Here is a 15,933-nt window from a genome sequence, read left to right as displayed (position 1 = left end):
TCTCCCCCTGCCTTCCCCTTCTCTCCATGTCTTGTCCAGCGATGATCTGTTCCTCTCCCCTCCCAGCGATTCTCCCTGCCCTCGCCTTAACCGTTTTACTCTCCCTGGCAGCAACATGAAGAAAAAGGCACTGTCTGCAGGATCACCTTCAGCTTTTCCCTCCGCTTTGCTCTTCACACAATGTCCCGCCTTCGCGGAAACAGGAAATGCATCATCGCGAAGGCGGGACACTGTGTGAAGAGCGAAGTGAAGAGGAAAGCTGAAGCCGGAGGCGATCCTGCAGACAGTGCCTTTTCCTTCACGTTGCTGCCAGGGAGAGTAAAACGGTTATACATGGGGGGGGGGGAGGGCAAGGAAGGCTGCTGGTCGAGGAGAGCAGGAAGGAAGGACGGTGGGAGAGCTCCCTGGCTGCTGTGCAAGCCCTGCATTTGTGAGGGCAGCAGCCAGGGGAAGGTCAAGATTGGGCTGGGGAGGCTTAGCCTCCCCAAGCCTCTTATACGGGGCGCCTATGGTAGAAACCCTATTGCAATGAGATGCACTAACCTTTTCTGATTGCCTTAACGCTGGAAAATCTAACGAGAGGTCTGTACCTCTCGTAGGGGCTGCGTGGGATTGAAAAACTGCTACAAAAGTAACAAAAACCAAAAATCGGGGGGAAAAAAGTCAAGTGCTCATCAAGGATGCCCCGCTTCAAAAAAGATGTCTATTTTGGCCGTAATTCCCCCTCCCCCCCCTCCCCCGAAGACGCCGCGCTGCTCACCCCCTCCAATGTGACTCAATCCAGTGCAATTGAGGACGCCCATCGAAAAAAAACGTCCATTTTGGCCGCCTTTCCCCTCCCCCCCTTGCAATGATAAAAATGTCTTTTTTGGCCGTGCTTCACTCAGCTGAGAGACCTGGAAGTCCCTGAGCCAATCACAACGCGTTTAGCTGAGCTAAACGCACTGTGATTGGCTCAGAGTCTTTTTATTATTGCAGAGAGGAAAGGCGGCCAAAATGGACGTTTTTTTTCGATGGGCATCCTCAACTGCACTGTCCTGTGGATCGAACCGCATCGGAGGGGGTGAGCAGCGCGGCGTCTTCGGGGGGGGGGGGGGGAATGACAGCCAAAATAGACGGGTTTTTTTGGATGGGCGTCCTCAACTGCACTGAGCCGCATCGGAGGGGGTGAGCGGCGCGGCGTCTATGGGCGGCACAGGGAGGCGTATTTGGCATGCGCAGAGTAGCCAGCATAACTCTTGGCTGCTCTGCGCATGCTCGACCAGCCGATTGGCCGAGTGTTTAACAACAGAATAGAGAATGCAAGTGAGCTACAACGAGCAGCTCATTTGCATTCCTATTCCTTGATGCATGCCCATTCCTTACCAATTCGCTAAGGGAATCGGTAAGGGAAGGGCTCTAACGATTGTTTAGTGCATCTGGGCCTGAGAGACTGGGGACAAGCAGGTGGGAGGGAGTATAATGGGAGTTTTGGGACAGTGAGGGTTTGTTGAGAGAAGAGAGCGTGATACAGAGGAAGGGATGGGTGTGGCTGGGTGGGCTAGCATGTGTGGGAAAGGAGTGGAGGAGTTGAGACACAGAGGAGGCAAGGCAAGAAATGTGAGGGTTGAAAGGTTCAGACTGGGCCAAAGACACAAAGGTAACAAAGCACTCAGTAACTTTCCACTATTTCTCACAAATGACCACTTCCACCTCTCTACTTTCCAACTCGGCAATATCACACATGGGTCTAAAGACAGGTTTAGCCTTACCCTAGACGCTTTTAAAGCAGGTCTAATTCCGAACGTTTTTCTTTCCGACCCTAGGAAGTAATTTTGCTATCTCTTATTGTCAAAAAATATTCCGTCCAAGTCACACCCACAAAATACCGCTTCTGGGAAAGTTTTCCTTTCAGCAACTGGTGAACTTGGACTTTGTTTTGGTTTGATTATGCGCTTTAGAAGTTTTTTTCTGCAAGAAATACGTATGTCTGCCTGTTAAGACATTTTTCTGTTTCGAAAATGAACCCCTTTATGAGTTAAAGCTCAGGATTGGAGAAAATTACTTGCTTTCTGTTGATATATCTTTGTGTACAACACATGATGTATACTTTTTGTAGTTGTATAACCTATTCTGCCTTGTGCAATCAATAGTTTGAAACCTTTTGATTGAAGTTGCAAAGGGAACTCTTGCCCCGGTTCTCCTTTAGGGGTATGTTTACTAAGGTGCGTTAACATTTTTAACATGCCTTTAAAATTAAGGCGGGTTAAACGCTAATGCACCAATACATTCCTATAGGCGTGTTAGCATTTAACGCGCATTAAGGACACTAACACGCCTATAGCACACCTTTGTAAACACAGCAATTAGATTGTTAGTGCATCTGGGACAAGTGGGAGATAGTCTGGTGAAAGGGAAAAAGCAACGTCTGTCCCACCGATATAATAAATCTGAGGAATAGGTGAAAGTGTCTAAGAAATTATGGGCCCCTTTTACCAAGCCGCATAGGCACCTATGCTCGCCGAACGCACGCCAAATTGGGGTTACTGCCTGGTTACCACGTGGCCCTTGCAGTAATTTGAATTTTGGCGCGCGTTCGCTATGCACATCTGAAAAATAATTTTTATTTTCTGGCGCGCGTAACGGATGCAAGCCAGATTCTTTACGGCTAGGTCTATGGCTGGCGGTAAGGTCTCAGACCCAAAATAGACATGCGGCAATTTTCATTTTGCCACACGTACATTTTCGGCAAAATAAAAGAGGCCTTTTTTACAGACGAGCTAAAAAAATGGATTGGCGCACGCCAAAAACTCATGCCTACACTACTGCAAGCCATTTTTCAGTGCGCCTTTATAAAAGGACCCCTATATTTGTTGTGGTTTAGTCACTCCCTTGGCCGCCTTTATGGGTAAATTACCAGAGGGGTGCTACATATATAATACTTATGCTTGACATTAATCTAAGCATATACTAACAAATAAACTATGTATATAATTTGTTACACATTTTTGTAGTGATGGCTTTAGAAGATACGGAGAGCGTGTATATACTGACATTTCAAAAACGAATGGAATAATCAAACTCTCAGGTAGGAATTAAACATCTACGAAAATATATTCGGGTCAGTATTTAAAGCCCTCAGTCAGCATTTGTTTCAGGTGCATCGTTGAAATAATACATGTATATTCAGCGCTGGTATCTGTAAAAGCAGCAGCACAGAATACACATAGAATGTCGCTATACAGAAAGTCTCATATGTAGATCACTGCTATATGGATAGTTTGTGTAAGAGTGGAAAATGCTTCCTCTATTTGATTCATAGACTGTCCTCTTGTCCCAGGATAAACTACTGTTTCCTATTTACCAGCACATTTCTACTCTACTTTTATGAGGAAGACCACATTCAAGGTGGATTACAAACATTCATGAATGACATTTAAGCTCAAGAATCCATTTGGAGGGGGGAGGGAGGAGGACATATAGCTTCTCCTGCTTCAGGGATTGTTAAAATGTTCACGAGCAGGGCCGGTCTTAGCATGTGCGAGGCCCTATGCAAACCAATTTGGTGGGGCCCCATCCTAGCCCCTCCTACCCTAGCCCTGTCCCCACCCTAGCTCCACCCCATTGATAAGATTATTCCATTTTTAGAACATTTTTTTATTTACGAAATTTCAAATAAAGACAAATGAAGCTAAACTTGTACAAAAAAACCTGATTGAAATAATAAGCACAATGCTATCATGAAACCTCCCCTCCCCAGAAATTATTCAGTTCAAGTCCACTACAATTAGTAGCGGGCCCAAGCCGGGGGTGGATGCCGCGCCGGTGGTGGCGGGAGCAGAGTGGCCGATCCGCGGGAATGGGGATCATCTCAGGCGACTAAGGCGAGCAGCGGCGGAGGTCGGAGCGGAGGCACGAGCGAGGCAGAGTTGAGGTGCTGCACGGGGCCCCCTTAGGTGCGCCGTGCGGGGCCCCCTTAGGCGCGGGGCCCTATGCGGTCGCCTTGGTTGCCTCTGCCTAAGACCGGCCCTGTTCACGAGGCCAGAAGAATTTCAGAAAAGTAGAGTGTAAGGGCTTACAAATGGTAACAGAGCTTCATTATTTATAGGCAGGAACTTGGAAAAATGAAACCAGCATCAGAAACACCTGACAATTATTACTTTCAATAAACTTTATTAACAAGTAGTAACTAAAGAATAGGAGACAGGCAGAAAAAAAAAAGACAAGTCACTCAAATGAGCTAAATAATGGCTCATGAAATAGTTAAATGATAGTACTCCATTCAATGGACTCATTAAGACCATAAGGAACAGCAGTGTTAAGTTCAAAAATACAATATTGTTCCCTCAAGGTGAGGCGCTGTAACTATCCCCTCCCCCCATATATGTGGAGACTTGTTCAATAATGAACCATTTGAAGCTAAAAAAGTCGTGAGACATTTGAGCAAAGCGTGACTCCATTGGTGCAGTCAAAACTCCAATATCTCAGACCCAAAATGGATGCGCGGCAATTTTCATTTTGCCACATGTCCATTTTCAGCAAAAAAAAAAAAGGCCTTTTTTACAGGTGCACTAAAAAATGGATCGGTGCATACCCAAAACCCATGCCTACACTACCGTGAGCCATTTTTCAGCGCGCCTTTGTAAAAAGGACCCCTTAGTCCTTAAGCAAATTTAAGAGAAAACAGAACTGTGTGATCTGGACACGGGATTGTAGCAAAAACTGAACCTTCTCTATTGGAACTGCATGTTAGAACCCAAAATCTCTGCACCATCTCTTGCGAACGGTGTCCACTGATAATCTGCTCACTGACATATGGCTGACTGACAGAGAAGTTAACAATACAATTACCCATGTAACTGACTAACACTTTGAAAATTTACCACAAACTTTATACTTTACCAAAAGCAGAGACATTACAATGAATGTGCATCTAGTGTTTTCACCTCCTACTTACTGTTTCATATTCTTAGGAATGCGGTTGAGTGACCCCATGAGCCTGTATAAGTGGAAAAATAACCTCCTAGTGTCTCTTACAATCAAATTATACTTGGATAAAACTGTCCCTCTTCTTCTATTCTGTAAGTATACAAAGGAACTAGGTAAGTCACTTCATCCTTAGACACAACTTTGATTGATTATAAGCCCTATTAGTCAGGGAAATAACTTGTGTTCCTGCCTTGAACTTGGATTTGGAAAAAAGGCAATTAATTACATCTAAAATCCCAAGTTGCATCTCTCTAAGCCTCAAAGGCTGGCAGGTCGGGGAGACTGAAAGTAATTTGAAAACTTTGGAATAAAAATGTTTGTTAGAGCCTTGATGAATTTTTGTGATTATTTCTAAAGGACAGTTAGATGGATTTCTGTAATTATCATGTTGTGAAACTGGCAAGAACTGCTAAAACTGTGTTACTATTCGTTGCATATCAAAAGATATATAGCAAAACCCAGAACCTGTGGTTGTATCATTGCATTATGGATCAAGAATTTGATGCTCTTTAAGAGTTTGATAATGTATACATTTACAATGTAATATTAAAGTAAAATAATGGGATAATAATTGCATACAATTTCGTTGTTGGCTTACATCAGGGATTCTTAACCTATTTTGGTTCCTGCACTCCTTTAACTGATCAATGGAACCTTTGCATTCCCTTCCTTCCTAAACCACATGCTCACTAGTGACTTCTGACAGCTACATACAGTGGGGGAAATAAGTATTTGATCCCTTGCTGATTTTGTAAGTTTGCCCACTGACAAAGACATGAGCAGCCCATAATTGAAGGGTAGGTTATTGGTAACAGTGAGAGATAGCACATCACAAATTAAATCCGGAAAATCACATTGTGGAAAGTATATGAATTTATTTGCATTCTGCAGAGGGAAATAAGTATTTGATCCCTCTGGCAAACAAGACCTAATACTTGGTGGCAAAACCCTTGTTGGCAAGCACAGCGGTCAGACGTCTTCTGTAGTTGATGATGAGGTTTGCACACATGTCAGGAGGAATTTTGGTCCACTCCTCTTTGCAGATCATCTCTAAATCATTAAGAGTTCTGGGCTGTCGCTTGGCAACTCGCAGCTTCAGCTCCCTCCATAAGTTTTCAATGGGATTAAGGTCTGGTGACTGGCTAGGCCACTCCATGACCCTAATGTGCTTCTTCCTGAGCCACTCCTTTGTTGCCTTGGCTGTATGTTTTGGGTCATTGTCGTGCTGGAAGACCCAGCCACGACCCATTTTTAAGGCCCTGGCGGAGGGAAGGAGGTTGTCACTCAGAATTGTACGGTACATGGCCCCATCCATTCTCCCATTGATGCGGTGAAGTAGTCCTGTGCCCTTAGCAGAGAAACACCCCCAAAACATAACATTTCCACCTCCATGCTTGACAGTGGGGACGGTGTTCTTTGGGTCATAGGCAGCATTTCTCTTCCTCCAAACACGGCGAGTTGAGTTCATGCCAAAGAGCTCAATTTTTGTCTCATCTGACCACAGCACCTTCTCCCAATCACTCTCGGCATCATCCAGGTGTTCACTGGCAAACTTCAGACGGGCCGTCACATGTGCCTTCCGGAGCAGGGGGACCTTGCGGGCACTGCAGGATTGCAATCCGTTATGTCGTAATGTGTTACCAATGGTTTTCGTGGTGACAGTGGTCCCAGCTGCCTTGAGATCATTGACAAGTTCCCCCCTTGTAGTTGTAGGCTGATTTCTAACCTTCCTCATGATCAAGGATACCCCACGAGGTGAGATTTTGCGTGGAGCCCCAGATCTTTGTCGATTGACAGTCATTTTGTACTTCTTCCATTTTCTTACTATGGCACCAACAGTTGTCTCCTTCTCGCCCAGCGTCTTACTGATGGTTTTGTAGCCCATTCCAGCCTTGTGCAGGTGTATGATCTTGTCCCTGACATCCTTAGACAGCTCCTTGCTCTTGGCCATTTTGTAGAGGTTAGAGTCTGACTGATTCACTGAGTCTGTGGACAGGTGTCTTTCATACAGGTGACCATTGCCGACAGCTGTCTGTCATGCAGGTAACGAGTTGATTTGGAGCATCTACCTGGTCTGTAGGGGCCAGATCTCTTACTGGTTGGTGGGGGATCAAATACTTATTTCCCTCTGCAGAATGCAAATAAATTCATATACTTTCCACAATGTGATTTTCCGGATTTAATTTGTGATGTGCTATCTCTCACTGTTACCAATAACCTACCCTTCAATTATGGGCTGCTCATGTCTTTGTCAGTGGGCAAACTTACAAAATCAGCAAGGGATCAAATACTTATTTCCCCCACTGTATGTTGCTGACTGTTACCCGCTAACATAGCAACTAAAATTACAGTAGTACACAATTATACTACCAAATAAGTCACATCTAAAGCTACCATGCTACATAAATTGTACATAATGTTGTTGAATACAATAACTGTTTACAAAAGATACATAGGAAACATTTTGTTCGCAAGCACTGCAACAATTCAGTCATTTCAGTCATTAGGTCACGGCCTTTGTCATGTGGACATAATTGTGCAACCTGGAGAAGAAGTGTGCAAATAAAGTAAAACCAACATTACTGAGAACATTGTTGTGTTGCCCTCAACCAACACTTGAAACAGTGAATCAGTTTTTGACAGTGCAGCACACATGCATTTTCGATATGACATCTAAATCCAATTTTGGATATTTTACTGGAAACGTCCAAAAATCAAGTGGCGAACCTAGCAATTTTCGAACCAGAAAAATCTCTCTCTCTCTGTTTTGAAAATAGCCATTTTCTAGATGTTTTGTAGACGTTCTGAGCTCAGTGCATTTTTCTTTTGTGACCATTTTCAAAAACAAAAAAAAGTACAAGGGGAAAAATGCTCAAAAACAAGCCATTGGGACGTATGGGGGGGGCAGCATTGTTAGTAAACTGGCCACACAGACATCCCAGCAGAGTAGTGGGGCAACCTAGGGGTCCGAGGTACACATTTCACCATTACTCCCTTAACTGTTACACTTGTGGTGGAAAGTGTGAGCCCTCCAAAACCCATCAAAAACCTACTGTGCCCAACTATACACCACTACAATAGCTGCAAGTGTCATCTATATATGGGTACAGTAGGCTTTTATTGGGTTTTGGAGGGCTCACACTTTCCACCACAAGTGTAACAGTTAGAATGGAATGTGTGCCTGGGTCCCCTTCTCTACAATTCATTTCACTGACCACTAGCCTACTCCAAGGACCTGCTTGCTGCTCTAATAGGACTGGTCATAATATGTGAAGCTGTCATAGAGGCTGGTATGTACTGTTTCTTTCACATCTTTGGGGGGTGCGGGGTCATGCCTTAATCCCTCCAGTGGTCATCTGGTCATTTGGGTGTCTTTTTATAACTTAGTCATGATTGAAATAGGTGTAGACTAAAATGTCTAACTTTTAGCCCTGAATGTTTTTGCTTTATGGCAGAAGGGAAGGGGGTGGGGAAATGGGACTTGATATACCAAATTTTTGTGGTTTTTGCAACTACATTCAAAGTGATTTACATAGCATATATAGGTACTTATTTGTACCCTGGGCAATGGAGGGTTAAGTGACTTGCCCAGAGTCACAGGGAGCTGCAGTGGGAACTGAACCCAGTTCTCCAGGATCAAAGTCCACTGCACTAACCACTAGGCTACTCCAAACATCCAAGTTTTGGGAATGCCAAAATCCCGCCCCCAACAACCCCCCCCCCCCCCCCCCCCCCCCGCATACTCCTTGTTATTTGGACACACTGCAGACAAACTGCATAGAAAAACATCTTAAAATGGGTTTGAAAAATAGTGAGTTGGACGTTTTGGACAAAAAAAGTCCATCTCCTTCTTTGTGCCGCTTTTTGGATGTTTTTCTGTTTCAAATATGAGCCCTACATTATCACGTGCATTCAGTCCGTTTCTGTTCTGGGTAAGTACCTTTGAAAACTGTTCTAATAACTGCCTTCACTCTATCTAGAAAGTTTCAATAAATTGCCTCAGATTTTAAGACCCTTCTCCACACCCCGTTTGACCTCTTCTCATGGCACCGCTGGTTAAGAACCCCAGGCTATGCTGTCTGTCTAGCAGCGACTCTCTATATTAGCACTCTTGTTACTGACACACATTTACTGGGTATTACCCAATTCTCTAAACTGTCAGAGCGCCGAATTACTATTGGGCTCATTTTTGAAAGAGAAGGACGCCCATTATTCGACACAAATCGGAAGATGGGCGTCCTCCTCACAGGGTCGTCCAAATCGGTATAATCAAAAGCCGATTTTGGACGTCCCCAACTGCTTTCCGTCGCAGGGACGGCCAGAGTTCAAGGGAGCGTATAGCAGGCGTTCGAAGGCGGGACTTGGACATGCCTAACACTAGGACATCCTCGACCTATAATGGAAATAAAAGGACGTCCCTGACGAGCACTTGGACGAATTTACCTGGTCATGTTTTTCTCACGACCAAGGCACAAAAAGGTGCCCAAAATGACCAGATGACCACCAGAGGGAATTGGGGATGACTTCCCGTTACTCCCCCAGTGGTCACTAACCCCCTCCCACCCTCAAAATATCTTTCAAAATATTTTTTGCCAGCCTCAGATGTCATACTCAGGTCCATGACAGCAGTATGCAGGTCCCTGGAGCAGTTTTAGTGCACTTCAGGCAGGCGGACCCAGGCCCATACCCACCCCCAACCTGTTACGTTTGTGGAAGAAACAGCGAGCCCTCCAAAACCCACCACAAACCCACTGTACCCACATCTAGGCGCCCCCTTCACCTGTAAGGGATATGGTAGTGGTGTACAGTTGTGGGTAGTGGGTTTTAGGGGGGGTTGGGGGGCTCAGCACACTAGGTAAGGGAGCTGTGTACCTGGGAGCAATTTCTGAAGTCCACTGCAGTGCCCCCTAGGGTGCCCAGTTGGTGTCCTGGCATGTCAGGGGGACCAGTGCACTACGAATGCTGGCTCCTCCCACGACCAAAGGGCTTGCATTTGGTCGTTTCTGAGATGGACGTCCTTGGTTTCCATTATCGCCGAAAATCAGAAATGATGAAGTCTAGGGACGACCATCTCTAAGGATGACCAAAATTTCAAGATTTGGACGTCCATGACCGTATTATCGAAATGAAAGATGGATGTCCATCTTGTTTCGATAATACGGCTTTCCCCGCCCCAGCATCGGGACGTTTTGCAAGGACGTCCTCATCAAAACTTGGACGTCTCTTTCGATTATGCCCCTCTACATGACCATGACTTAGAGGGACTCCTGAAGCAGGCCTCTATGGCCGAAACACAATTTGTGTCGAATCCATTACATTTTAATAAAGCTTCTGATGTAAACTCTTTCTAGTCCTTTGGATGTTTTGTTTTTGCATCATTGTTCGTGTCACCCCTGCTGTGTTTGCTTGGCTAAGAACCCCAGGCTTACATGAATGGCAATTTTTTTTTTTAAAGCTATAAGTTTCTTTGACAGTTTTTCCTGCAGATTTCTCCAATATTCTAACCTTGTCTTCTTTCCAGCTAGAGCCACTAACCTTTCTGACTCTGAGCTGGAGGAGTTCAAGCAGTTGTCAGCCTGCAAGAACTACAAATATGTTAGTCTGCGCCGCAACCTGATCGATTATGGTAAGAAAGGTGGTAGGATTTATAAGAAAAGGATGCATGCATAAATTATTGATACTATGCTACTACTAAATATTGATATAACATTCTACAGATACATATTAAAGAGAGTCCCTGCAAGTTTTAGCTTGCAGCCTGCTTGGCAAATGGATATTGAGGACTGGCTTTAGTGAATCAAAGATCATTGCCCTCATACAGGGGGGTAATTGGCAACTAGAAGCTGCACTTTTTCTCAGTGGCGTAGCCACAGGTGGGCCTGGGTGGGCCAGGGCCCACCCACTTAGGGCTCAGGCCCACCCAACAGTAGCACACGTTTAACGGTAGCTGGTGGGGATCCCAAGCTCCACCAGCTGAAGACTTCCCCCTGATGGTAATGAACGCTACTCTCCACGATACCGACACCTGCGCATGCTGAGTTTTCAGGTCATGCCTGCTGCAGACTGCCAAGGTGGAAGAAACGTTTTCCCACCAGCTGAGATATTTTTTGGGTGGTGGTTGGGAGGGGGGAGAACACTTGGTGCCCACCCACTTCTTGCCTAGACCCACCCAAAATCTGTTGTCAGGCTACGCCCCTGCCTTTTCTAATTAGCTCCCTGCTATTATTCCTATGACTTGGTCAGATCATTATTTTCTATACTGTGTCCTTTCTATCACACCGGGGGGGGGGGGGGGGGGTGGTTTCAGTCCTACTCCAGGACTCTTCTTTATAGGAAACTGCAGTTCCTAAGTAAAGACAAGTTTGCCAGAGACTCACTGTGTCTCTCTGACACCTTCTTTAGCTTAACATGAGGAAAGGCTATAGCGGCTAGAGCTCTTCAGCTTGGAGAAAAGGCGGCTGAGAGGAGATATGATAGAGGTCTATAAAATAATGAGTGGAGTTGAACGGGTAGATGTGAAGCATCTGTTTACGCTTTCCAAAAATACTAGGACTAGGGGGCATGTGATGAAGTTACAATTTATAAATTTAAAATGAATCAGAGAAAATTTTTCTTCACTCAACGTGTAATTAAACTCTGGAATTCGTTGCCAGAGAATGTGGTAAAGGCGGTTAGCTTAGCGGAGTTTTAAAAAGGTTTTGACGGCTTCCTAAAGGAAAAGTCCATAGACCATTATTAAATGGGGAAAATCCACTATTTCTGGGATAAGCAGTATAGAATGTTTTGTACTTTTTTGGGACCTTGCCAGGTATTTGTGACCTAGATTGGCCACTGTTGGAAACAGGATGCTGGGCTTGATGGACCTTTGGTCTGTCCCAATATGGCAATACTTATGTAACATTACATAAGAAGGTCCTGACGTGGTCCTTCCTTATACAAAATGTCTTGGCTAAGACTGTTCTCCAGGTTTTCTGTTTATACAGTAAATCCGGTTCACATCCAAGTAATCCTTGGTTCACAAGAGAACTTTTGCAGTTTCAGATGATAGGTACAATGGGCAGAACACCTTTAGAGGAAAGGTCCCTGTAGATCCAATCTCGAAGCATTCAGTTAGAATATAAATCTGTAATGAGACAGGCTAAGTCTTCATACTACTTTCATTTGATTCATTCACAAGAAAACTATCCTAGACAGTGGCATACCAAGGGGGGGGGGGCGGTGGGGGCGGTCCGCCCCGGGTGCACGCCGCTGGGGGGGTGCTGCAGCACGCGCCTGTCTGCTCCCAGTTCGCTACGCTTGCTAAATTCTCTCGTTCGCTGCAGCAGCTCCCTCCTTCTGCCCCGGAACAGGTTACTTCCTGTTCGGGGGCAGAGGGTGGGAGCTGCAGTGAATGAGACAATTTAGCGAGCGTAGCCAACTGGGAGCAGACAGGCGCGCGCTGCGGCACCCCCCCCCCCCCCCCGGCGGTGTGCACCCGGGGGGGGGGGGTCATTTCGCGGGGGGGCGCATCGGCGATCCGTCCCAGGTGCCGTCGAGGCTAGGAATGCCACTGATCCTAGACATTCATTTCGCAGCATAAAGAGACTTGCTTCAGGCTTGGGGAAATTCTACCAACCAACCTCTAATTGCTTCAGATACATTCACTCAGTACCTTTTGCATAAGTTAAAGTTCATAAGTTAAAGTTACTAAACTTTCATAAAAACACTGGACAGACTCTGGGTGAAGTTAGTGGTGTTTTTCAGACCGTTAACCGGTAAATGCGCCAATATAATTAAAACAGCAAAGAGTTCATCCTAACTTTATCCAGCCAGTTATCCAGGTGCCGGCCGATTATTCAGACCAGTGTCAGGATAACTTCTGGTGGTCATCAAGATCCAGATATTCAATAATGGTACCCAAATTAGGCTTGGCGTTGAATATCAGGGTTATATCCTGCCCATGTCAGTCAGCACCTTTAAGATCACTAACCATCTTAGGCTAAATACTGGCAGCCACTAGCATAGCTACAGTATGTAAAAGAGGGGTATATGTTTTTTAAAATATTCAGTCTCATGCATATTCATTAGGAATACCCTGAAAACCCAAGGGGAACTGGAGATTGCCTGCCTTTGTCTCCTCCCCTCAATCATGGAACCTCACTCTCCTCAGGTACATCAGGAAGGACAATTCACTCAATAATTTAATTGCAACCTTTTGGAAGATATTTTGGTGTCTTAGTTGGCCTACGTCCCTTCTCTACTTCTTGGACCTCTGTGGACCTCAATCCCTCTCAACATCTTCCTCATTCCCCTCCATGTGCTGATCTCTCTTAAGAACATAAGAACCTAAGAATTGCCATACTAGAATAAACTGAAGGTCCCTCAAGCCAAGTATCCTGTTTCTAACAGTGGTCAATCCAGGTCACAAGTACCTGGCAAAATTTCAAAAGAGTAAAACAGATTTATTTTATGCTGCTTATCCTAGTAATACACAGTAGTACTTCAACGAGAAAATTATAAAGCTATGAAACACGCTACTACTTAACACCACTGACCACAAAAAATTCATTGACTGTCTGGACCCAATCCCCAATGAATACCCAGCAGACCGAATCTGGTCAAACTTCGCTCTACTTACTGATGAAATCGTCACCCAAGCAATCAACAGGTTCGCCAAATCCCACTGTAAACTGGACACATGTCCCAATAACCTAATAAAATCTGCCCCTCAATGCTTCATAACAGACCTCACGTCACACCTAAACTACATGCTACAACATGGACTCTTCCCTAAGGATAAAGGAAACATACTACTCACCCCAATACCTAAAGATTCAAAGAAAAAAGCAAATGACATAACCAACTACCGCCCAGTAGCATCCATCCCTCTGGCAGTCAAGTTAATGGAAAGCATAGTAACCAAGCAACTTACCGACTACTTAAACAAATTCTCAGTGCTACATGAATCACAATCAGGATTTCGATCCAACCACAGCACCAAAACAGTACTAACCACTCTCCTAACCAAATTCAAACAAGTAATTGCAACTGGCAATAGTGTACTCCTCCCACAATTAGACATGTCCAATGCGTTCGACATGGTAAACCATAAAATATTACTAAACATCCTAGAATACTTCGAGATCTGTGGAAGCGTACTTAATTGGATCAAGGGCTTCCTAACCGCAAGAACATACCAAGTGATATCAAATTCGAACACATCATTACCATGGAAACCAGAATGTGGAGTACCCCAATGATCACCGCTTTCACTGACCCTCTTCAACCTAATGATGACACCTCTAGCCAAATTGTTATCCAACCAAGGCCTTAATCCTTACATCTACGCAGACGATGTCACAATCAATATCCAGTTCAAACATGATACAACAGAAATCACAAATGAAATCAAACACAGCCTCCATATCATGAATTCATGGGCGGACACATTTCAATTAAAACTCAATGCAGAAAAAACACAATGTCTCTTCCTTTCATCACAATACAACACGTACAAACCCACCACTATAAACACCCCAGACTATACCCTTCCTGTCTCAGATAGCCTGAAAATTCTCGGAGTCACAATCAACCGAAATCTCACATTAGAAAGCCAAGCGAAAAATACAACAAAGAAAATGTTCCATTCAATGTGGAAACTCAAAAGAGTAAAACCTTTCTTCCCAAGGGATATATTCCGCAGCCTGGTACAATCAATGGAGCTAAGCCACCTAGACTACTGTAATGCAATCTATGCCTGATGCAAAGAAGAAATCATTAAGAAACTCCAAACTGCCCAAAACACCGCAGCCAGACTCATATTTGGAAAAAACCACTAAAAAAAGAAGCTACACTGGCTTCCACTCAAAGAACGTATTGCGTTCAAAATTTGCACCCTGGTTCATAAAATTATTCACGGCAAAGCCCCGGTCTACATGACAGATCTACCAACCAGAAACAAAAAGGTCAGCACGCACATTCCTGAATCTCCACTACCCTAGCTGCAAAGGACTAAACTATAAATCAACATATGCATCCAGCTTTTCCTACATAAGCACGCAACTATGGAATGCATTACCAAACGGCATAAAAACAATGCACGACCTAACAAACTTCCGAAAATCACTAAAAACCAATCTGTTCAAAAAGGCTTACCACAATGATCCATCCTAAATACCAGACAACGAAACTTATACCAGAACTGGGCAAAACCGAACTCTCTATACCTGACTGCTTAAAATACTTTGTCACTTATGAACTTTACTGCAATACCACTCTGTATTTCTTATTCCGGTAATGGCAATTGCCATTACGGCATAATGTAAGCCACATTGAGCCTGCAAATAGGTGGGAAAATGTGGGATACAAATGCAACAAATAAATAAATAAAATTGATTTTCCCAAGTCCATTTTAATAATGGCTTATGGAGATTTCTTGTAGGAATTTGTCCAAACCTTTGTTAAACCCCACTAAGCTAACTGCTTTTACCACATTATCTGCCAATGAATTCTAGAGTTTAATTATACGTTGAGTGAAGAAATATTTTCTCCAATTTGTTTTAAATTTACTACTTAGTAGCTTTATTGTATGCCCCCTAGTACTTGTATTCTTGGAAAGAGTAAACAATTGTTTCACTCTACCCGTTCCACTCCACTCAGTATTTTATAGGCCTCTATCATATCTCCTCTCAGCCATCTCTTCTCCAAGTTGAAGAGCCCTAACCTCTTCTGTGTCCCCCAAATACCTATGATCCCATTTGGCTGATCCCTTCCCACAAAAAATATAGACATACTTGTAAAAAAGGCCAGTTTCTGTATGAAAGGAAATGGGCGCAGGCAAGGTTCCCCCCCCCCCCGCTCTCTCCCTCTGTCCCCCTCCAAGTCCCACGGACCCCTTTCCTCCCCTCTGATTTGCATGGCTTCCTCCCTCCCTCTGTCACTGTCCATCTCTCTGTCCTCCCTCCGAGTTCCAGTCCTCCCTCCCTC

The 15,933-nt window shown here is 44.5% G+C and overlaps 1 protein-coding gene across 1 annotated transcript in view; it reads left to right on the top strand.

The window, feature by feature from the left end:
- The window catches only part of LOC115473214, a 68,144-nt gene that overhangs the window by 34,517 nt on the left and 17,694 nt on the right, over positions 1 to 15,933 (top strand). Inside the window, exons 3-5 of the mRNA XM_030207994.1 lie at positions 2,994 to 3,067; positions 4,953 to 5,060; positions 10,490 to 10,594. Of these exons, the coding sequence (XP_030063854.1) occupies positions 2,994 to 3,067; positions 4,953 to 5,060; positions 10,490 to 10,594 (287 nt within the window). The remainder of the gene's footprint in view (positions 1 to 2,993; positions 3,068 to 4,952; positions 5,061 to 10,489; positions 10,595 to 15,933) is intronic.

This window comes from Microcaecilia unicolor, chromosome 6, assembly GCF_901765095.1.
Source record: "Microcaecilia unicolor chromosome 6, aMicUni1.1, whole genome shotgun sequence".
Lineage (NCBI taxonomy): Eukaryota > Metazoa > Chordata > Amphibia > Gymnophiona > Siphonopidae > Microcaecilia > Microcaecilia unicolor.
The sequence above is the reverse complement of the archived record's forward strand: the minus strand, read 5'-3'. Positions and strand labels throughout refer to the sequence as shown.